Source organism: Phoenix dactylifera, unplaced genomic scaffold (assembly GCF_009389715.1).
Source record: "Phoenix dactylifera cultivar Barhee BC4 unplaced genomic scaffold, palm_55x_up_171113_PBpolish2nd_filt_p 000430F, whole genome shotgun sequence".
NCBI classification, from domain to species: domain Eukaryota; kingdom Viridiplantae; phylum Streptophyta; class Magnoliopsida; order Arecales; family Arecaceae; genus Phoenix; species Phoenix dactylifera.
This window is the reverse complement of record NW_024067866.1, coordinates 27,673-51,682: the sequence shown is the minus strand read 5'-3', so window position 1 is coordinate 51,682 and position 24,010 is coordinate 27,673. Positions and strand designations below refer to the sequence as shown.

General features: G+C 35.9%; 1 protein-coding gene across 4 annotated transcripts in view; it reads left to right on the top strand.

Annotated features, from left to right (window-relative positions):
* The window catches only part of LOC103724064 (GTPase Der), a 56,230-nt gene that overhangs the window by 7,421 nt on the left and 24,799 nt on the right, over positions 1-24,010 (top strand). Inside the window, exons 2-11 of one of the 4 annotated variants that reach the window (XM_039118842.1) lie at positions 1,079-1,146; positions 3,283-3,372; positions 3,453-3,746; positions 4,075-4,185; positions 8,413-8,552; positions 11,419-11,506; positions 12,072-12,254; positions 13,580-13,741; positions 20,416-20,609; positions 21,313-21,463. In XM_039118842.1, the coding sequence (XP_038974770.1) occupies positions 1,079-1,146; positions 3,283-3,372; positions 3,453-3,746; positions 4,075-4,185; positions 8,413-8,552; positions 11,419-11,506; positions 12,072-12,254; positions 13,580-13,741; positions 20,416-20,609; positions 21,313-21,463 (1,481 nt within the window). Of the gene's footprint in view, positions 1-1,078; positions 1,151-3,233; positions 3,373-3,452; positions 3,747-4,074; positions 4,186-8,412; positions 8,553-11,418; positions 11,507-12,071; positions 12,255-13,579; positions 13,742-20,415; positions 20,610-21,312; positions 21,464-24,010 lie in introns of all 4 variants that reach the window. The other 3 variants (XM_039118844.1, XM_039118845.1, XM_039118843.1) reach the window with 3 other exon arrangements.

The following is a 24,010-nucleotide window of genomic DNA, read 5'->3' as shown; positions in this document are numbered from 1 at the left end:
TTTGTGTTTTGTCTCTCTCTCTCTTTTTTTTTTTCAATTTGATTATAAATGGGTTGGCTCTTGGTTGAGGAATTCTTTTGACCTGACTTGAATCTGAAGCACCTTGAATCTGACTCTCTCAGCCCAACAACCCATTGCCATCCTTATCTGTGCGTTAGTTTAAAGTAACTAAATTTTTTTTTTCAGGTTTCGTATCTTTGTGTTTGTTGGTTATAAATCTTTTCTTCTTTCTTTCTTTTTATTTACTTTTGTATCTTTCTGTGCTAGTGCATGTTTAAGTTTTCAAGTGATGCAACTTGATAGTGTAAATTTCTAGCCCATTACACCAGTAAACCTGACTAATTGAGGCAACATATATGGTACTTAAGCCTTTAGCTAGTAATGCCCTACTGTACTAGTCAAAATAGAGGAAACATTGGAAACAAGGGTGATGCACTTATGTAAGAGAGGCATTAAGTTCTAGTATGTGCATAGGATGTAGAAAGTTTGTACCATGAATTATGAAGCTAGTGGACCATGCAAAATAAGGGGCATGTGCAATAGAAATGCTTAAATAAGAAAATTGCTGGCTATCACATAATTGCAGTGATGTTTGTAATGTGATAACTGTTGAATACAAGTATAGCTTTGATACACTTCCTAGGATGTTCATATCACTCTCGTAGTCCCTTGCTTTCTGAATTATGTTAAACTTAGACATCACTATCTGTAATTTTAGCTACTTTAAACATGACTTATAAATTCCTTTTTTTTGAACTAAATCACATTTATACCTGCCTTCGCGATTGTATTTAAAACAGTATGTTGCTTATCAGCAATCTGGAATAATATTTTGCAAGATCTATTGTAGCTTTAAAGTACTGCAATACTTATAATATTCAACAAAATCAAAACTTCTTCAGTTGTTTAATTGCTATGTGAATTCTTGGAACATACTGCAGAAAGGAGCAATTTTATTGTATTGTATTATCAATTATGATTTATGAATTTATGATGGTCCATGTTATTTACCATGTAGTTGTATTTTTAGTCCAGTTTTTACACGTATTGTCTTATTCTACATTCATAATGCTTGTAGACGAGGATATTGAAGAGAAAAAGAAATTTAGTGAGAAGCAAAAGTTACAGAGAAGTTCAAGCAAACATGTCAGTATGTTTCTGAAACTGATTTCCTTATATATTGCTGTTTACATTTAAAAATTCTCTTGCAGTTTCCTCTGTAAAATTAGAATACGGTTGCTCTTCTAACATGGAAGGGTGATGCTAGTAAAAGAAAAAAAGATTTCTTACTTTCAGTTTTACCTGAAAATCATGTCCACTCTGATAATGTGAATGCTTGAGTCCATGACTCCACCCCTAAGTGACTCCAGTTTTTCTATAATTATCGTATGATCCTTTTCACGATGATTTTTTTCATGCCTTTTTTTTTTCTTGAAACTCAACTCATGATGGGCCTTGGCATGCATCTCCCCCTGTTTCCGACCTCTTATATGCATCATCGCATGTGTCCAAGTCTCGTTTTCTTAATTGGCTTTGTTGCATGGGACATCTGGATTTTGGTGATTTGAAAGATGATACAATTTATACAAATGTAAACTTAGATTATCCTTCATTTTGTGCAAACATGTTCATAAGTATGTAATGTATGAAACACAGACATTTTATGTGTAGCAAATGATATATGCAAAATATCAATATGTATGTATGTATGCCTGCATGTATTGCATGTATGTGCATATTCTCTATAGGGCATTGTACAAATCCATACATTTACATGCAAGCATGTAATGTGTATGATTTGCGCACCCATTCAGGTTGATGCAGACACAAGCAAGCAGGAGTGCTCAACATTGTAAGGATTCCATAAAATAAAGTTACATTCTAACTTGTAACTTGTAAGTCCTATAGAACATGGTATAATATTATCTACTTCTAATGCTCCTTACCCCTCAAAATCTAGAGGGTTGAACATTGAGAGGTAGCTAAGTTATGAGAAATGACCTGAAGTATGAACTTGTGAAATCCTAATTCGCAACCTGAGGAGAGAGATAGTGACGAGTGAATGTTCAAAGTTCAAACACTGTTGTAAGGGCAAAGCGACAACAATTTTGATTTGCTTGCTCTGTTTGTGTGACTCTAGATTGTTGGAAGTTGAAACAGAAAAACTTGTGCTAAACTCCATCATTTTCTATCAACTAGTTAGAATTAGCGGAACTTCTTTGCCACTGAATTAGTGTCGATCATACTATCCAGAACTTCTCTTTGCCTCATTCTGAAATGGGCCAAACAAGATAAATAATGTTTTCATGTTAGTTTACAAGGACAAAAAAAATTAAAACTAAGTTAGTGGTTAGTATATTGTAGTAAGTTTTTCTTACTTCTTATAATGACCATTTTGAAGCACTTTCATCTTTTAATATCAAAAATAGATCATTAGTTAATTCATAAACATTTGGAATGTTGCAGAATCGAATGTTAATTATCTTAGGTTAATTATCAAGGAAAGATTATTACCTTTATGAATTTGTACATGTTACTTTTTGTAAATTTGTGCATGTCTTGCATGTTTTCATTGAAGTTTAAGAATTTCTTCTAGAAACATGTCACAGGACTCTGTAAAATATTTTCCTTCTGAATGGCCAAAAACAGGGACATAGCTGTTCCATTCTTGTAGGCCAAGAAATGAAACGTTGGAGCAGAATATTACTTTTTGCTTTTTGTTGGGGGTATAGCAGTGGGGTGATCACTTGCAATTTCAAAGAAATGATGTGAGAATTAGCGAGGCCAAACACTTGGAAAGACACTTCCCAAGGTCCGAACCTGCAAGCTCTTCCAAATGGAGGAGGGATTCGACCACTGTAACCAACAAAAGTAGGAGAGGTACAATTGCTGGGCTAGAGACCAGTTTGTAAGCAAAACACTAGGTCTAGGGTGAACTTTTAACCATCAGCAAAATCTAGAAATGTATATCACACTTTAGGATAGATGGCTGACTGGCTAATCCTACAGTGTCTGATATTTTCAATCAAATTGGAGAATGAAAACTCACTTATATGCTTCATGGAAGTATTCAGTCGGCAGACTGGTTTGTGAGGCATGTGCACAAAGCTATTAGAGCTAGATTAGTAACAAATATTGTTTTGTAAGCAATATCTTATGAAACTAGTTGTTTCTCTTTGCTCAATGTGAAGTTGGGGTCCTCATTGTTGACTGGTACCCACTGATTCTGACAGCATTCATAAACACACTCACATGCCGAATGGGACTTACTGTTTCTTGCAGTTCCAGATCCCGGACCATCTTCTTCCAAGAATAGCAATCGTTGGAAGGCCAAATGTTGGTAAATCAGCATTATTCAATCGTCTTGTTGGGGTATTTTCTATATTCAGAAATTCTTCTTAACCATTTTAAGTAGTTAGCATATTCAGCATATTCTTTTGAAATGTTGACAGGGAAACAGGGCAATTGTTGTTGATGAACCTGGTGTTACTAGAGATCGCTTGTACGGTAGATCTTTTTGGGGGGACCGTGAATTTATTGTAGTAGATACTGGGGGAGTTGTGACCTTTTCAAAATCACAGGCTGATTGTATGGAGCAACTTGCAATTACAACGACAGTTGGTATGGATGGGATTTCTCTTGCTTCTAGGGAAGCAGCCGTTGCCAGGATGCCCTCAATGATAGAGAGACAGGCTGTTGCTGCTGTGGAAGAAGCAGCTGTTATTATATTCCTTGTAGATGGCCAGGTATCTTCTATTATAACATAGCCTGAGTAATAACGATGGATCTGTGTTTGTGCCAATAGATTTGAAATTTAGGTAGAATGCAACAAAACATATGGCATGGTAATGCTGGGAATCTATCTCAAGCATAATGTCCTGCCTGCTCCTGCTTTCTGCCACATCGCTTGTGTTTCTTTTAACCTGGTTTAGAGGAACTTTACACTGGACAGGGGACACAATATTCTCAATCACATGCAAGATGCTAGAAAATTGTTAAATTCCAGTCCCCTTGTTCATTTTATAGTGTTTGTGGACTTAAGTATATTAGAGACAATTTAGTAACATGCTTCAGGCACCCGCTCAATTCTTTGGCCAAGAGATCTTTTCATCAACCATACCATTGTTCATCCAGAGAACTGCACCATTGGAAATTCTAAACAAAACTTATGGTGGAAAGTTCCAGGTAAGTGTTTTAAGCCTACCCAAGCATGCTTTATCATAGTTTTAAGACCTAATGTGAACCATGCCTACCCAAGCATGCTTTATCATAGTTTTAAGCCTAGATCCCAAACTCAAGCTGGATTTGACTAATATTAGTAAATACAACTTGCTCATAGATGGAAAGCTAATTTATGCATTGGCTCCAAGATACACCCCCTGCATATCATATGGAAAGCTATTTATATTTCAATTTGACGTGTAAATGTGTAATGTTTCTTAATATAATGAACATTTTAGCGAATGATCATGATGATCGTTAGGTAACAAAAGGGTTTTAGTCCTCGTTGGTACCAACCTTTCGATCCTAACCAAGCATCTTAGATTGGATTGGTGTTTGACCTGGTCGTAAGATCCGCCAAAAACCCCAATCCTGTCTATATTGGGTTGCCTTGATTGGTACCATGGGTACTGTCCGGTACAAAGTGGGATGGCTCTGGCACCAGCCGATATTGACTGATACCATCCAAGACATGCAGAAAAAAAGTGCTTGGTTTCCCCTTCTTTTCTTTACTTTCCCTTTTCTTTTCTTTTTTGCTATTAGCTTTCGAACAGGGTGAGGAGAAAATAGTAAGGGAGAAAGAGAGGAAATCTGGAGGAGAAAACAAAAATAATAAAAAAAAGAAAATCAAAACAAAAGAAAACATTAAAACTTTCTAAACCTAATTTATGATATAAACAATCATTAAAAAAATCCTAAACAATGATCATAAACATAAGAAAAAAGAAAAAAATAGATATATACCCAAAAAAGGCACACCATGATGCCAACACATCCCAAGTGTTGGTAAGGTGCTGTCTCAGTTTGGTATTTACCTGGTCCTGTACCAATATCGGCATCAGGATTGGGACTTTAAATCTATTGTAACATATACTAACATGATAAAAACACTTCGTAAAATTGCTAATTGCTATAAATATTGCATAGCATTATGCTGAGCTTATTTGAACTAAAATGTAATTGACCTAGCCATTGGTCAAGCTCAACGCAGCACTATATCAATAGGTCTTGATCTTGAGCTCAACTTGATTACTTATTGAGTGAGCCCCTATTATGCCAAATATGAACTAATAGATCTATTTGCAGATGACTCATTGATTGGCAGCTCGAATCCTTGGACATCCAAATGAACTTCATCAAACTTCATTCATCTTTTTCTAAATTTCAGTTGTTAGGTTAGGATGAACCCTTGGAAACTTGACATCTCTTTTTGAGTTTCAACCTCTTCTCTAATTATATTTGCTATTGGTTTTGCAGATGGAGGCTTTAACTCTCTTGTGCTCTATCAATGTTAATCTCCGTTAGATTTGTCTTCTCCTTGGTTAATTGCTTTTCCTCCAACTTGACATCTCGTGTTTATGCTCAGTCCCATATGATGGACTTGCCAGGAGTTATTATTATTATTATTATATAGAATAATGCCTGTAAGAGTTTTAAGAATTGCCTAAAGAAAATTGCATAAAAATATGATTGATGTGGTATTACTCGCACTCATGCTGAAGGGAGGATGGTCACCTGAAACTATGACCTAGTAATTGAGAGCCGTTAGGCATTAATCCTGTTAAGTTGCATGCTTGTCATTCAATTGCACTTGATATCATTTGTGCTTAGACAAATACTGAAGCATATGTATATGCTTGCCATAATATATGAATTCCAATTACTATTGAAACTTGAGTAGTACGGTTGGATGGATTGCAAGGATGCAGTGCTTCATTAATGAGGTCAGTATAGCCCTCTCATGCATCATGTAACTACTCCAAGCAGAAAAGAGTTAATAGTTACTTTTAATATATAGATAGCAGATACCTCTAATAGCACTTCTTAAACTTGGGGTGGTTTGCCATTGAGTATGTCTTATAGGTACTTTAAGTGGGTGGTAGTATGAGCCTTCTGAAAAAGTTTATGAGTTACTCATTTGATGTGATAGGAAGTGGTGAAGTAAGAAGAAATGCTGGGCTGGCAATTATTCTCAAGTATCTTCTCTTATGCAAAATCAAATTTTTATTAATCTATTTGATGCTATAGGTTCTACAACAAAGAAGTAAATGCAGCAGCTATGTCTAACATGGATATATATAACATCCATGGTGCTATGAGCTATGGCACTACTCAGGACTCACCCTGGACATGTAATGAGAAATAATGTGCCTACTTCTTTCTTATACATATGATTTGCGAGCCTTGAAGGAAGATGTAAAAGCTGGTATTAGATTGCCTATTAGCTATGTTATCTGGGTCCTTCATTTTATCCTTGAGGGATATGGGGTAATAGGTATGACCGAAGTTTTGAAGTTTTGAAGTACCAATTTCAGTACCCGTGCCAGTATAGCCCGTATTGATTGTTGGTATGATACATTCCTTGGACACTTGGTATGAGAGGTGTATTGGGTGCCAGTTCCCTACCCATATGGACAATATGCTTGATATGGACTGACATGGTCTAACATGTAAATCCTTGGATATGAAACTTGGATATGGGTCTATGGTTTGTTGTATCCATTACTGTACCATGTTGGTACAGTGTTGGTATGGATCAGTTCATGGTGTTGACACTCGATATGGCCTCTGTACTGAGTATCAGTTTGCTATCAGTATGGTATGATGCTTGGTACATGGCTGTATGTGGGAATGGTGAACTGTGGTCTACAAAATTTTTTTTAAATGTTAAAAAGATCCGATGGTTGGTAACATGTCCATACTTGATCCTCATGCCAAAGGCCAGGAACATAGTTGTTGAGTATAATCAGCAACCTAAATAAAGACATTAAAATATTTTGAGCTTATTATCTTTACCTGACTGAAGGCAACTTCATAATAGTGATATTTTGGATCAAAAAAGCATGGTATGCCGTACCGTACCGAACCAAACGGTACCGGACGTATTGTACCATATCGGTTCGATATCGGTACCAGTACTGATGGCGTACTGATACTTGGTATGCCAAAAAAAAACTGCATACCGTACCGTACCGATACTATGCTAGGGGGCACCGGTACGGAGACGGCGAACCTTGCAAAAAAGGCAATATCATCAGTTCTCTTCATCCTTGTATCTCATATTCCAAGCATGTTGTTAAGGTCTAGTCTACATAGTATTTACATGTGACATATCTTCAGATAAGGAAACCAAGAGATAGATTCGTTAACTGAATTGGCCTGTTGCATGGGCCGTGTGGTTATCTGGATATCGGATTTTCTTGTAGGATTGGTTGCAAAAATGCAATCCTTGTTGGGCCTCTGTTAGTAGAATGAAATTGAGTGGACTTGCCTCTTCTGTCTACTAGAAGAGGGAAAAAGGGGCTTTTGAGCTCTAGTGCAAAGACAACTCAGAAGTAGATATCTCCATGGTGGCATCAATAAATCCTTTGGACTGAGCATCGTAGTTTGAGCTATAAGTGCTTTCAATTCAACTTGCCACATGAATTGCATAAACACTGAGTATAATGTACAAGTGGTAATGCTACCATGCTATCTTGTATAGTAAAATACAAGAATACTAAACAAAATTCTGTAATGTTAAGTGCAAACTGCAAAACATAAATAAGCTAGCAGTGAATGCATAATTACTTTTTATTTCTTTCCTCGTCATAAAAAGTTTGGGGATGACTATGTTGCCCTTTACTGTCAGCATGTTGATTTATATATATGCATTGGAGTCTGATTGGGTTGCCAGTGGTGCCACAAATTGTTAGAGCATTTCTTTGGGGTCAAGTATTAATCTCAATATGATTTTTTTAAAAAATATTTTATTCAGAGTTCATTGATTTTATACAAAATAAAGTACACTAAGATGTAGTCTATCTTGCTAACCTGTCTCTTGGATGACATTTGATAGGCCAGTTTTGTTATATAGTGAATATTTTTTGCACTGATTTTGCAATAATCTAAGCTTATAAAGTCATAATGTATACACCAAAATTTGAAGTATCTATACTTGGGTAAAAAGTGAGAACTTCAGCATTCAATAGTTTTTTTTTTGTTTTGAAATCAAATTACATTTAATGTTGGCTAACAAAACTTGTGGATTCGACAGTTTTTTCTTCTTTGTTTTATTTCAAATTTATTTTGTGCAATATTCTTTTCTGCATCCTTTTTTATGTTTCTTGACCTCGCTTTCAGAATTCATGGTTGATTTATTAATGTTTTATATGGTTTGTTTTCTCATTTGCTGAAGCTCTATTTGCACAGGCTGGTCTGATCGCAGCTGATGTCGAAATCGCAGACTGGCTACGCAAGAAGTACTCAAATAAATGTATTATACTTGCTGTAAACAAATGTGAGTCTCCACGCAAGGGCCTGATGCAAGCATCAGAATTTTGGTCCTTGGGGTGAGATTTGTACTTTACTTTTGCATAGTCTTTGTTGTCATGGTGATATGTTTGTGAGAATGACAAAATTTATAAACATTTAGCATATTGTTCTTAAGATGGGTTTCAGATAAACTTAAATGCTTAGACAAAAGTCTGTGTACTTTCAGAGAATCTTTTCTCCGTTAGATCTGTTTTATAAATGGATAGATTTTGCTCTGTTAGATCTGTTGTATAAATGGAGAGATTTAAATGATTGCAGATTCCTTCTTTTAGGAGCCACATGGCTTTTAATATTATGTCAGTATTAGTGAGTACACTCCCTATATGTATATACACGGTAACTGCATACCCACCCTGTTACAGTTGGAAAGTAACTTAGGTGAGTTGGATTATGTTAGACCAGCCAAGTGAACCATGACCATCAAATATCCATGCATCTTGAGAAAAGTTCTTAAATATCAATATCTAATCACATACCATTCTTCCGTCGAAATGGTGTGGTACTAGAGTCATCATTATGCATCAAAATTGGCAGCATCAAAACGAAAGAAGAACCATTGATACCAACTATTATAGTTGGTATGGTGCAGTCGGTATGCATTGACACAGAGGTATAGGCAATATGTACTGGTATGGATGGTTTTGGCATCCCCTGCTGATACCAGTGCTGGTTTCTTGTCAGAACGATATTAGTATTGATGATGCTGTACTGATCCACCAGTTTTCAAATCTTTGTCTTGAGGTATTAGTTCCACCCTCCAGTAAGCTTGACATGCCTCCGATGCAAATAAATAAATAAATAACAATAACTGTAACCATCTAGGTGTGTTGGGGTTGGCTTCATCAATTTTCACATTTAAGGCAGCCTTTGATATTATTAAGTATTAGCATTACTATGCTAAATACTACAATAGTTAGTCCACAACACTTTGTATTTGTACATATATATATGTGTGTATGTACGTATGTTTGTGTATATATATATATATATGTACGTACGTATGTATGTGTGTGTGTGTGTATATATGTATATGTACATATGTATATATATGTATATTTATGTATATATATGTATATTTATGTGTGTATATATATATGTATATGTATGTATGTATACATATAATCATTATTATAGAACAAAAGAAGTTATGATGCTTAAGATATTATCAATCCTAATATTTACTAGGAATGTTGGGTGCCAAGAGTGTCAACATTTGCACCAAAGTGACATTTGACAGGACATTCCAAATTCCGTTCCAAATACGGAAACAGTATGTGCCAACATAAGCAGGATTGCAGGACGTTTGATTTCAGAAATGTCAAGGTCATCAGTGCTATGCCATGTTCAACTCCCAGTACAGTAGGTTTTTTGTACTTGATTTCTTAAAAACTGATGTCATTGTAACACATTGAACTAAGAATTTGATCTGCTTGAGATAAACCTGCTTGATACATATTGTCCAAAGACTCCAAACTGAACATCTTTCATGTTAGGTTGGCAGATTAGATTGAGAATTATGTGCTTCATAGGTATTCTAGTGGCAAATGACACTATCTACTAGGAAAATGGCACCATTTTGATTAAATATGGCTGTGTGTTTCTAATGACTTATTAAATACTATTACAAAGTAAAAAGTATGGACTAGCTATGGTGCACAGTTGTATATGCTATATCATAACACGTGATACATTGTTTTTTCTTGATTTAGGTTGGCTTTAGGATGATTTTGGTAAAAGTTTGTTCTTTATCAAGTTGGGTTGAGATTGGGTGGCTCTCAATTGAGCAAATTAGATTAAAACTGCTAGTGTGTTTCTAACAAGTATTATTCTATATACTGTCACATGATAAAATGTACATACAAATTGTAACTTGTAGTTATATATTCTAAATAATCATTCGTACACAAATCTGTCATGTATTAACCTGGGCTCTCTTAGGTTAGTACTTGTTCCGTGTTGCCTTGAACAATTTGGCTTGAGAGATTGGTTGGCCTTGATTGAGCATTGCAATATACCATCGAATATCAATCTCAGGTTGCATCAGGTTGAGTTGCCTGAACCATGTTGAAATCAATTCTACCAACTTGTAACTGTGTTTTGTACCAAAAAAACTTGTAACCGAGTTGTTTGCTAGCCAATCTTGATGAAAATTTGATGTTTATTCCCCCCGCTTGGCCTAGAGTTCTGGTTGTAGTCGGTGCAAATTCAGGTTGCACATGTGTTGTAGATAAAAAGTATTAAATATTTGTTGCACATTGCCACATGGTTTCTAATTTTTTGCTCGATAATGACATTAGTTGCATAATAGATAATAATTAGAGGCATTTAACCAGATGGCTGATTGGGTATGATGTCAATCGTTCTCTATTTTAAATACTTCATTTACATCATCAGGTTTTGCACAGTTTTCATCTGAACTATAACATACCAAGGCATATGTGTTGAACTGTGAACATATTGTATAAATACTTTGTAATAATTAAAAACACTTCCATGAGACAGCATAATATGTAAAATCTGTACTGAGGTCATAAGTCTTAGTTGGACTTATAACATATTTACTTATTGTGAGTTCTTGGTTGTCCAGCTAGGCTGCAAGAGCTTGGGTCGAGGGTTTCGAATGGAGCTTTCATAATCATTTGTTAAATGCATCCACTCATTTACCTTTTTACTAAATCTGGGCAATAGATTAGTCTGCACAGTTGATGGTGACTAATGTCCACACATGACACAAACAAACTATTTCTCTTTCATGATATGCTCATAAATCTGAACGGACAAAACAGGCAGCTATTTATTTTGCAAGAGTTTAATAAGAGACACATTTTGGTTTTTATCTCTAGAAGTTATGTCATATTGTTATCTTTTTGATTTGTTTAACAGGTTTTCTCCCATGCCAATATCTGCTCTTTCAGGCACTGGAACTGGAGAGCTTCTTGATGTTGTCTGTTCAGAACTGAAAAATATTGAGGTACAGTAATCCAATATAAGCATACAAAATCTTCGTAGTATATTTGATTTGTTTGTTTCTTCAAGTTTCTTTTGTGAAATAAATAAATAAATAAATAAATGAGACAGGAATTGTTCTCCATCTTTGTGCTGGCATTATTGAAATGATCATTGTTGAACTACTTAGCAAAATGATGCCTGTATACTTATTAACATGCCAACTCTCAAGAAAAGCTTCGAGAAAGCTTAAAGAAATTGCTCATGTCCAAAGCCTTACAAGACTTGACAGAGTCCATTTTCTTTGTTTGAACTAAGATGAAATATGGGAAAGGTTGAGTTCTTTAGGTACATGAGTATTTTTTCTTCACTAGCTTTATCATGGCTTTGTAAAGATGAGACAATAAACACTAGAGTGATTTCTTAATGCACATATTTCCTTGTTCATTTCAATTTTTTTAGCCTGGTGCATTTTAGTACTAATTTATTGGTCGAGGCATGTAGTATGCTTTGGAACTTTTCTTCTTTCTGATGTATTGTACTATTACTTTATTAAAATTGATATGTTTAGATGGATATAATTGGCGCAGGCCTTGGACACCAGTGAAGTAGAAGAAAATTATGTTCCTTCTATTGCTATAGTTGGGAGACCAAATGTTGGGAAAAGTAGCATTTTGAATGCCTTGGTTGGAGAAGACAGAACCATCGTCAGCCCAATCAGCGGGACAACTCGTGATGCTATTGATACTGAATTTACTGGACCTGATGGGCAGGTTTATGTTAATATATGGCAATTTGGCAATTCGTTGTTTTTGCTTAAATTATACATTATTTGGTAACATTTATAACCTTGATGATGTTTATTGATTGAGACCATTAGAGAATTGCATGTAATGAACCGAAATTGCACTACTATATCTATACACTTTTACATTATTCTTCGTACTATGGTTCGCTGAACCGTTACCTAGAGACATATGGGCCAGCAACCGGTTCGGTACGGTATCGATACATATTGTACCAGGCTGAGGTGCACTGGAACCTGGGGGAGGGAGAAGGAGAGGGAGAGGGGGGGGAGGAGAGGGAGAGAGAGAGAAAGGGGGGGGAGAGAGAGAGGGGGAAAAACAGAGGCGCACTTCGTCATCACAGAACTCTAACCCTAGTCGATGTTGTGGAGCATCAAGAGAGAGGGGAGAGGGGAGTGGAAGATCAAGAAAGTAGAATCAAGAGATTGGGCGAAAGAGAGATGAGAATCGAGAGATTAGGAGAAAGGGAGAGGGTTGCGAGGTTTTTATTAAAAGCATGGTTTGGTTTAGGAACTAGATTGACTGGCCAAGTAGTCCCAGAAACCCTGGTTCAGTACACCCTGAATCGCCTGGTTCAGGATAGTCCGTGGTCCTTGCTTCCCATATTGAATATTCATACCTCTATCTTGGTCATCATTAAATTGATCATGATTTTATTACGGCATCAGAAATTCTGTCCATTGATTCTTGTACTTGATAATGTGAGAATCCTATCTTGCTTGGTGGCATTTTATGATCAATGAAACCACTTTCTCACTCATGCTACCTCATTTAGTTTGAAGTTCCATACTATAACCATAATGATCTAGCCTTGTCCCAACTATTTTTGGGTTCAAGTTCATGAATCTTCCTTCACCAAGCATTCCTATTTAGGGCTGCCTTTGATTTTATTAATTCTGGTGATGCCCTAGCATTCATGAATATCGAATTTGGATCCATTTGATAGTTTGAAATGCTTCTTACAACTGGCTGTCAACCTAATGTCAAACCTCCACCTTTCCATCTGAGCTTGGAACCAGCATGGGCGGTGTTTAATTCAAAGTTCTGTCTTCTTTATATTTAACAAGGAAGTTAAAGTTTTTTAAAGTGTTTTTTTGACTTTTTTCCCTTCCCTCTCTTTTATTAAACTGATTTTTCCAATATAATAATGCAAGTACCCTTATGAATTAGTGGCTGCCATACTGACTGAAAACAGTTTTTCAGACAATTGTTTGTTGACTAAATATTTTTTCTATAATTTCAAATTTTAGTATTCTATGATGTGATATTAAAAATTTAACATTATTTTGTAGAAGTACAAACTTATTGACACTGCTGGCATTCGACGAAGGGCAGCTGTAGCTTCTTCTGGTAGTACAACTGAGGCCTTGTCAGTGAATCGAGCATTCCGAGCCATTCGTCGTTCAGATGTTGTGGCTCTCGTTATTGAAGCCATGGCTTGCATTACAGAACAGGTATATATTTTCTGCTAATACTGTTCTTGCTAGATATCTCAGTGATGTTAATTAGGTTTTCATGCATGTAAGTAGTTTTTTCCCCCTCATTACTTAATTTTCCTAAAACTTTGTAAGACATTTAACCGGTGAAATTAGTTCATACACCTGTTGCAAGTGTGAGAGCGCAGGTGGTTGATGTTGATAGTTTCTGATAAAATTGCTGATTGTACATTGGCATGCACGTATATGCAAGATCTTATTTTGATACATGAGGATGAGTTGGAATTGTCAAGGAAACAAAATATTTAGTGATTTGTCTATAAAGAATACATATCTGGTAAATGTAAAAATAATTAAAATATAGATAAAAATTGAAAGACCATGCCATGCTTTCAATGGATAGAAATATCATTCTTTCGTCATTTAATATGATCTATTTGAGTTATTTATTGTGATACAATGAGTGAGAAAATAAATAAGTTGAAGTTATAGCTATGTGTATGTGTATGTAGGTAGGTGAGCCACATGAAGGTGGATGTAGTGGAGATAATGCTTTTAGGGTCTACACCTATGGCTGCAAATGGGTAGGGTCAACCCATGATCCTTCTTTGTCCTGATCCGATGAGGCCCAGTCCAACCCATATTTGGATTTTTGGGTGGGTATGAGTCTAAAAATGACTCCTTTGAGACTTTGGATTAGGTATGGATCATTTTCTTTTCCTAGATGACTTGGACATGACCTTACCCATGTACTAATTGGGTCTAAGATAGGTTAAACCTTAGTCACTGGAAAGTTTTATATAGGGTGTTGCACATGCTTCAAAAACTCCAAGGGCGAGCCTTGGCAATAGTAAGGTTGATCCAATGTGACTTGGGTGCCATGGATTTTCCATGGAAATAGCCTATTTACATGCGATGATGAGTCTGTGTATATTTAACCTTCTCTAAACCCTCCAATGATGGGAGCTTTGTGCACTGGGATGCTCATATGCCTTAGAAACTCCCTTCTGCACTTTCTTCCTTAGCATTTTGATGTAAATTTTCTGAAAGATTTTCTTCCCTTTATTTGCATCGGGAGAAACTACTGGTATACCCACTACCACTTCAGGTAATTGACCTGGTTCAATTCAACTCCAAAACTCATGATTTTGATGTCCCTAATCCCTCTCACTCACCCTATTGCCATATTGAGGTAAATAGGGCTAGTTATTTGTAGGTTGTAGGCTTAATATTGGTTGAACTACATCCTTGTTGATGACATTAGTGGTAGCAATCTGCATGATGACCCTCTTTTATCTCTCTCCACCTGTTTTGCATGTCAGTTCTAGTTTTCCTTATAAGCATAAGAATGAACAGTTTACTTTTCATTTATGTTGCTGGTAGACCTGAACATAGAGACATCTCAACCTAGTCTAAAATGCATTGATTTAGGTTTTGTTCATGCTTGACCCAGCTGACATGAATGCCCTGATTAGTCTTTAAAATTTTCCATGGAGTATGGACCCAAACTGAACTGACCTACTTAGCAAACGGGTTGGGTCCAGGTCTAAAACCATGGCCTCAAAGAGAATTGGGTCGACTTAAAAAGTATAGAGTTTCCTTATGGCTGCACAATCTTGTGCAAGTCCTTTTAGTTTTTCTTTGTATTATTTATTAAAAAGTTTCAGAATTGGACATCTACTAATTTTTTCTGTTATGCTAATTGACATGAAAAGTGTATATATATATATATATATATATATATATATATATATATTGATTTTTTTTATTCGTTTGAAATGGACATAAAAATGCTTTAGCACTTGGCTTCCCAAACAGAAATTCTGGTTCTATCCATCATGAGGTGAGCCTTTTGATTGGTATTAATTTACCAAGGGATGCAAGGTTCAATTTGCTTCAACCAAACTCATGGATTCAGCTCAAATTTGGTGGCAATGCCAAAGTAAACTTAACATACGATTTGGTGCCACACAGTTGGAGATGAAACAATTGCTTCAACCTTGATTCGTTCCTACATAACATATTCAATCTCTTCACATGTGGCTATAATGTCTTCCTCAACAAGAAGAATCGATTGATTTCTACACTAGGAAGTTTTATGACAGTTGTCTATCATGAGATAACATGATAACATCATGTGTTTGGACTATTCATGAAGCATAACATATGGCTTTTCGCATTGAAGAAAAATTATGCTCGACGCCCGTTATCATTTTTATGACATCATATTTTTTCTATTAGTTTTGATAATTGCTAATGCTAAGGGATATTTGCTAATTGATGTTTTAAATGCAAGGAGTTGGGCCATGTCACGGCATGTCCCAAAAGACTTGTGAATCCAAGCCAAGACTCTATCGAAGTTGCTGTTGATGAATGCTTCCATAGATAATAATGTGCTTATTACATATGGAGATGGAGTGGCTCTTGATCTGTCTCCATCCATAGTATTCAAGATTGGAGGCATGCAAGCATTTTCAGCACATGTGCTAGGTTCAGTGAACAGCTTTGTGATCTTGTTATTGGTAAATGAAGGACATCAAACATTGTCTCCAATGAATTGGTTCAAGCACTTAATTTCAGACCAAGCCTAGACCTTGTCCATATTATCTGGCTTGTCTTCATGCTTAAGTTAAACTCATCATCAATAGCAATATTGTCACATTTTCTGTTGTAAGAAATTTTATTGAGTGAGATTTATGTGACAATGTCACGACCTGGCACCTAGTTCTTCCAAGTCTCAAGTCTAACAGCAATTTTGATGACCTGAAGCCAAACCAAAATCTATGTCATTTCATCATCTCGTAATACACAAGGTTGTTCATTATACACATGTTTTTTACATCCTTTACTATGGATATATTACAATACCCTCCACTCCTTATACAACAGTAGTCTGTAGCACCTCTTACCTTGTAATACAACCCCAATATGACACTAGTCTCTTTCTGAAGTAGGCTTTAATATGCATACTGAAAATACTTCCAACTTCTAGTAAGCTAAGCCAATAAGTCCTTCACTCTGAAATATGATAAATAGGTGGGTAGTAAGTGACCAAATATAACAAACAATATAGTACCATGAAAATAGAACAATGGAAGCATTAAGGATTTGTACTTATTAAAACTGAATTAGTGAATAACAATATCTTATAAGAGGTATCAGATAACTACATTGACTAATATAGCTTTGTTTTGATACAGTTGAATGCTTTTGAACAACTAGTATCATCAAAATACATGCCTTTTTGTGCAAAATTATTGAAAAAACACTCGTTTGGGGACACCAAGATATGCTTAGAAACACTTTAATGCACTAGGATGCTTCAAGATGCTTGAATACTCAAAACTTTTAAAACACATATTGTGATCATTTCAGTACCAAATGGTCAGTTACCAGCTATTATACTTGTTGGTCATTGGTTCATTGATCAGTAGGCCTATTAGCTAAGGGTTTATTGAGACCAACCATGGTTTGCCGTACTAGCCCGAACCAGGCGGTACGGGGTGTACCATACCGGTTCGGTACTGATACCCAGTATGGGTGGCGTCCGACACTCGGTGCGCTGAAAAAATTTTGTACCATACCGTATCAACACTATGTTAGTATGGCATTAGTACGGGGTCTAGTACCAAGACGACTAACATTAAGATCAATTATTGTACTTGCAGCTAGTCAATGGTTCACTGATGCTAACTATTTTACCCACTAGCTAAGGTTCATTGACATTGACTAATATACCTGCTGGTCAGGGATAACTGATTGACCAAAAGTTTTCACTTCAATCCATGACAAAGGGAACACCATCAGTACAATGATTAATTAATATTTTGAATGACTAGAGTCAAAAACAATCTCTTTGATACATTGACCTAAATTTAAATCCTGATGACCTAACACTTGATAAATTTGGATGCCATGTAGTCATTCAGAACACCTACTTTTCAAAATGTATATGCCACAAAACATTAGGAAAAAGATTAGACAATCATGAAAATTTCAGTCATTTACATATAACATACATGTATAGCGTACAAAAATATTCATGGAACCTCACATATTGCTGAAGTCAGAATCTATAAACTTTCTTAACTTTAGTTGGAAATAAGGATTCTAGATAGTTTGTACTTTGTAGATAGTGAAGAGTAGAAGACCAAATTCTGAATCCATATAAAACCATCAATCGTTTGCTAAAATATAGATTGCCAACTATGTAAGAACACTTACTCTAGAAGATTTCTAGAGCTTCAAACTATATCTTCTCTTTCTATAGACTGATGGTATTTTTGGAGTTACAGAACAGCAGAAAGAGGCTAGTACCCTCCTATTTATAGATGGTTTCTAAGCATGAGGTGTCTAACGTCCCAGTTAGTAGCCATGTGTCAAAGTCCAAGTTCAGCTAGGTGGCCAAAATTCTAGTATGAGGTGGCATCATTTCCATGAGGTGTAACAAACATGAGATGACAACTTAAAGGGATTAGCACGAGGTCGCTGTTCCTAAGAAAGATGAGGTGGCAGTGGGATAGACCTAACCTTTGTTATCGTGCCCCGTACTGGTGCCACTTTGTTACTATGTCAGTATGTTCGGTACGGTGCTGGTTCGGCATACTGAATGTTGGTACGCTCTCCGTACCGAGTACCACTATCGAATCGGGATGGTATGGTATTCTCCATATCACCAGGTTCGGTAAGGTATGGAATACCTTATTTGGCATTTTCACAAAGTGGCTGCACCAGGATTTGAACCTATGCTATTGCAATTGTCAATCCAAGCCTTTTGCCATTGCACCAAGCCATGCTCTCCTGATCCCATTTACACATATCAATACTTAATATATAATGCACATATCTTACATATACAAATGATTATGTAATAGGCACTAATATACATGGGTATTGCATGTAGTACCATCGGCAGCTACACATGTCCTACTAAGATGACCATGGCTTTGTGATAGGGGAAGAAAATACGATTGTGCACTCATAACATAATACGTCAAGGGAAGCATGTTCAACTTAAGCCAATATGATTGGATCTCCTGAAGCATATTTTGGGATACTCAACCAGCTCTTTGGTTGCCACATCTAAAAGTATTGATGATCAAAGAATTTAAGTACAATCTCCACATAGCAGAAGCGTTGGGTTAGCCCATAATTTAGACTAAGTCAAAAGCCTAGTCAAATAGTATTTATTAGCTCTCAATAGTTGCTGGTTGTTAAGTTTTAATTATATATTTATAATTGTGGAATGCCTTTTAGAGTTTCTAGGCTTTACTAATTATGGTCCAGGCATGTGTCTCCTCAAGTATGTGAAAGTAACTATTGTTTGTTTTATGGAAAAACACTGTATTGTTGCAAGGGATATAAAGGGTCATGTAGTTCTATATAAAGTCAAATAATAGAAAATGAATGGAAGAATGAATAATTGGATTGTTTGAGTTATTTCTATTGGAATCTTGTGATGGATTCCACTTGAATCTCCCTTCCTCTAATTTCTCCTACTCTATCCCAGACCTTCTCCCTCTTTTGCTTAACCCCTGTTATTTTTGCCATCACAAAATATATTATATGTTGTTATTGAGAATGCTAACTGGTGAAATTGCATCCGTGGCATAATGGAGGAACAACTTTGAGGAAACATGTACATGAAATGGAGTTCATTTGTTACTGATGCCCTTGTACAAATTCACTCTGCCATAGCTTTTGGTGATAATTGTCAACTCTTACAAATCATGTGTTGTAAAGAATACACTTGGAGCTCTGTCATTGTAAAGGAAATAAAATAAGTTATCATTGCTGTATTTCCAAGCATTGGTGGATCTGCTTGATTTAATTCATCAATTCTGACTGAAAGAGCTGCTTGGTTGCTCTTCTGCTCTAAAGCATGTTTTGATAGAAGGAAGGAGGCGTGTGTTGTCTGTAACATTATATCGATAAAATTGCTCGTCAAAAGCCAAAACTTTTGGTGATAAATTTCAACTCTTGCAAATCATGTGTTGCAAAGAATACACTTGGAGCTCTATCATTGTAAAGGAAATAAATTAAGTTATCATTTCTGTGTTTCCAAGAGCTGCTTGGTTGCTCTGCTGCTCTAGAGCATGTTTTGATAGAAGGAAGGAAGGGTGTGTTGTCTGTAACATTATGTTGATAATATTGCTTGTCAAAAGCCAAAATAAGTTTTGGCTTTTGCATCAGAGTTTCACTAAATTGGGAACTGAACGGCTTTGAGTTTTCATGTATAAGCTTTGAGTTTTCATATATAAGCTCTCGTTAAGATGCCATTTATTAGATGCCTTAATTCCCCTTTACTGTAATGATAAAGAACAGGGATATACTTGACAGAAGATGCGTGACCTGTACCTCTTTGTCTGCTAGCAAGGTCTGCATTGCAGATCACTCTGGTGGGTGTAGAGCTCAAAATTGTCTTGAAGTCTATATATCTGCTCGTATGCATAACTAACACATTCATGCAATTTTGTTGTATGCCTTATTACATGCTTCAAATAGTTTGGTTTGTGTTGATATACGGTGCCAGAATTTTTATGTAAATATTGTCTACTTTTATCAAGTACTTTAGGATGGAACCAAACTTCATCAGTATCTCTTGCATTTTGCTAAGAAATCATCAATATCTGGTGGTAGTATTAAATTTATTCAGTAACAATCCTGCTCACCTTTGTGTTTCTTTTTCTAAGGATTGTAGGATTGCTGAAAGAATTGAGAGGGAAGGAAAAGGTTGCATTATTGTCATAAACAAATGGGACACAATACCAAACAAGAACCAGCAAACGACAACTTATTATGAGCAAGATGTCCGGGAGAAGCTTCGCATACTAGATTGGGCTCCAATTGTTTACTCAACTGCAACAAGTGGCCACAGTGCTGAAAAGTATATCCTTATTGTGTTTTGTACCTATTGTTCATATTTTTATTTGGTTTAAGTTTACCGAGCTTTTGATTTGAGATACTATGTGTTTAGACTGATTCTTGGGTCAGAGCTATCTCCATAAGCTCTTTTGTTTATTAAAAACAATTTAGGTTAAAAAAAACAAGCAATTTCTTCGAATTAATTTTCTTTTACTGCTTTTCCTTTGGAAAGCTTTATATTCTTTTTTTATAAGGTATATTATAAAAGAAGTTGATGTCCTTGTTTCAGCTCATGTCAGAGCACTAGCAGATGATTATCATGGTTTGTTTCTTGTTCAGTCATTTGATTGCTTGTTTCCTTAAGCCAAAAACCTTCTCTTGAATATGAAATACTGCATATAGATTAACATTATGCTCCTCTTTTACTTTATGTAGTCTCTCGACAAATATACACTAGAAATCTCATATTATGCTGTTGGTTCAGTAATACTTAACAAGGTCAATGAATGAGGAATTTACTGATTGAGTAATTAATAAGTTTGGGATTACATTTATAGTAGAGATTTGTGTTGCCAAGCACTAAAACTATATATTGAACTGTGTTGTAACATGTCACATGTGCAACTTAGTTTCTTGTATTAGAGACAATAGCTTTTTAATTTCAATATCTTGTCACTATTTGAGCTGTAATTATTCTTTATCCTAATTATGTCACATGTTTTCAGGATTATCACTGCTGCTAGTATGGTTCACAAGGAGAGGTCCAGAAGGCTGGGTACATCAATACTGAATCAGGTTGTACAAGAAGCACTAGCCTTTAAACCACCACCAAGAACAAGGGGTGGCAAGAGGGGCCGTGTTTATTATAGCACGCAGGTATATTTGTTACGTTGAATGGTTGGAAGCATGACATTGCACACTTACACAATAATTAACAACCCATATCCATTTTTCTTGTCACCTCATTGTGCACTCTAATCATATTAAGTCCCGTACTCAATTAAATGACTGCCGAATTTGTAACCATGGCAAAAATTGTTGCAGGTATACAATAGAGTTTTATATAATTGGAAATTATTATTAGGTAACCCGCACTTTGTTCACCTTTTTGCATTTTTGACTTAATTCACTATTATACATTATTGTGAAAAGCTAAAGGAGCATTTGCTAGCTGCATACATCATCGAATATTGCTTTCAAAGAGTAGTGCTGTCCCTCCATTGATGAATTACCCCCTTTGGTAGACAGGTTTTGTTGTAATTTAGTAATAGAGCCCTATCAGAAATGCTTCAGCTGGCACATTAGCCTGCTGCAATTGTATTCTTGTTTGAAGCCCCTCGAACAACTTTTTTATTGCCTGGTTATATTAAGGTGAGAGAAATACCTGAAATCTAGTATTTATTATGGGAAATTGTTCCAATTGATTATTTAGAACAGGATTTATGATCTCACGATGGTTCATAAAATTGAGGACACACGTGATCCTAATAGTTACTTGTCTTTGTTTCAAGTTTCAACATTGACAATTTTATAAATGTTAGTCATCAAGCATCCTGATAGACCTTAATTTTCATGCATATACTCTCATCAGCTAAATCTAGGTCTACTGTAATGTTTAATTTGACAATAGTAGTATTGAGTTGGACCTCATTTTCTAATAGTTTGTTAAAGTTGATTCCTAGGTTTTATCAGAATGAACAGAGAAAATATCTAGGAAGAAAGAATGGATGACAAAGCTAAAATATGTACCATGTCAAATCTGATCCATTTTTCAATTGGAGATTTTGAGGAAGGTAGGGGAAAAATCTAAATATATAATTACCAACAATAAATAGGAGCTGCTGATTTTTAGAGCAGAACCTATTTGAAAGCCTCCTTAATAAAGCAATTGGCTCAAGTTGAAGTGAAATGACCGGGATGTATCCATAGGAGGCAGCAAAATTTACTGTGGCAAAGAGCAGTTTTACATGCCATACTTCCCACCTTTGGTACCTCTATGTTATTGGTTTGACAAAGACGCTTTATTTTTGGCATTAATTAGGATTCATAGGCACTTGATATACATCTCCAGTCCATTACATTAATCTATTGTACTTAGAAGCATTTACAATTGAATCATTAATATGAAAAAATAAATAAAAAAGTATAGTTGTGCAATGCCTTGGTGCAATAGTAAGATTGCTCCATTATGACTTGGAGGTCATGGTTCGAAACATGAAAAACAACCTCTCCACTTGTGGGGGTAAAACCATGTACATATATATAAGATAATATCATATTAGTAATCATCTAACGCCAGATAAATGTCCTCCTGATGTGTAATATTTCTGGATTCATACTTTTCTTACTTACGATAGCTGCCGAGACTCTAAAATTGTCAGTGCTTTCTCTAAATATTTTGGTTTGTGAAAAAGAACCGTGTTATAAAATATTAATAATTGAATATACTAGTTAACTTATACATATCACTTCAGCTAACTTACCTCTTTTAGACATAGGGCCGTGACTTTTGGATCAGGCTCTATTTTATAAATCACATTAGCAGAGCAGCCAAAAGTCTGTGATCTATGTCGATTCTAGCTACGGTGTACTGAAACCTCGTGTTTAGGTAGTATGCTGCAGATAGAGTTCGTTATTGTCTTAGTAAAATTATATAAGTATAGAAGCAGTCTAATTTTCAATATTTTTGCTTATCTGCTAGATGTAAGTACCTACTCATCTGGTAGTTTCACCGCCACTCAATGATATCAATGTACTCTTGAGCATACGTCGGATCTACATCCTCGATTGGAATCTTCGCTCTCTCCATTATATAATACAAGAAGCCCATCTGGGGTACCTCTCGCTATCCATGGCCTGAAGCACTTCATATATGGTCTGATAGTCTTTACTATAATAGTGGCCGCTACCAGAATGTCTGTCTCGTCATCAAGTTCTCGACAATGCTCCTTCAATGCAGGCCCTTGCAAATCTACTTTTCTGCCACTCGGAACTGACAAACATATGACGTAGGGCTGCTTTCCTCTCAAGAAGGATATCAAGTGCAACGTAGTTGGTAACAAACCGTATGACTCTTGGTCTTAAAATCTCTCCCTGCATACCTCCTCATTAGTGAAAAGACCTATGTATAGTTATAAATATATCTGATGATAGTTTGGGTTATCTACACTGTTTGTTGCATCCTATAAATCTTTGCAATGTCCATCAACATGAGGTCGATACAATGTGCAGCATATGTGGTCCACAAATATATGGCTGTCGCTCCATTAAGTTCATCCCGGCAGCCTTATATTATGGCCCATTTTCATTGATGACCTACAAGACATTCTCTTCCTACAGGATCAATCACCTCCTATATCAATCTGAGGATGTACATGGCGTCTTGCACCTGATCGGAAGTATTGACTGACTTATTGTGGAGTG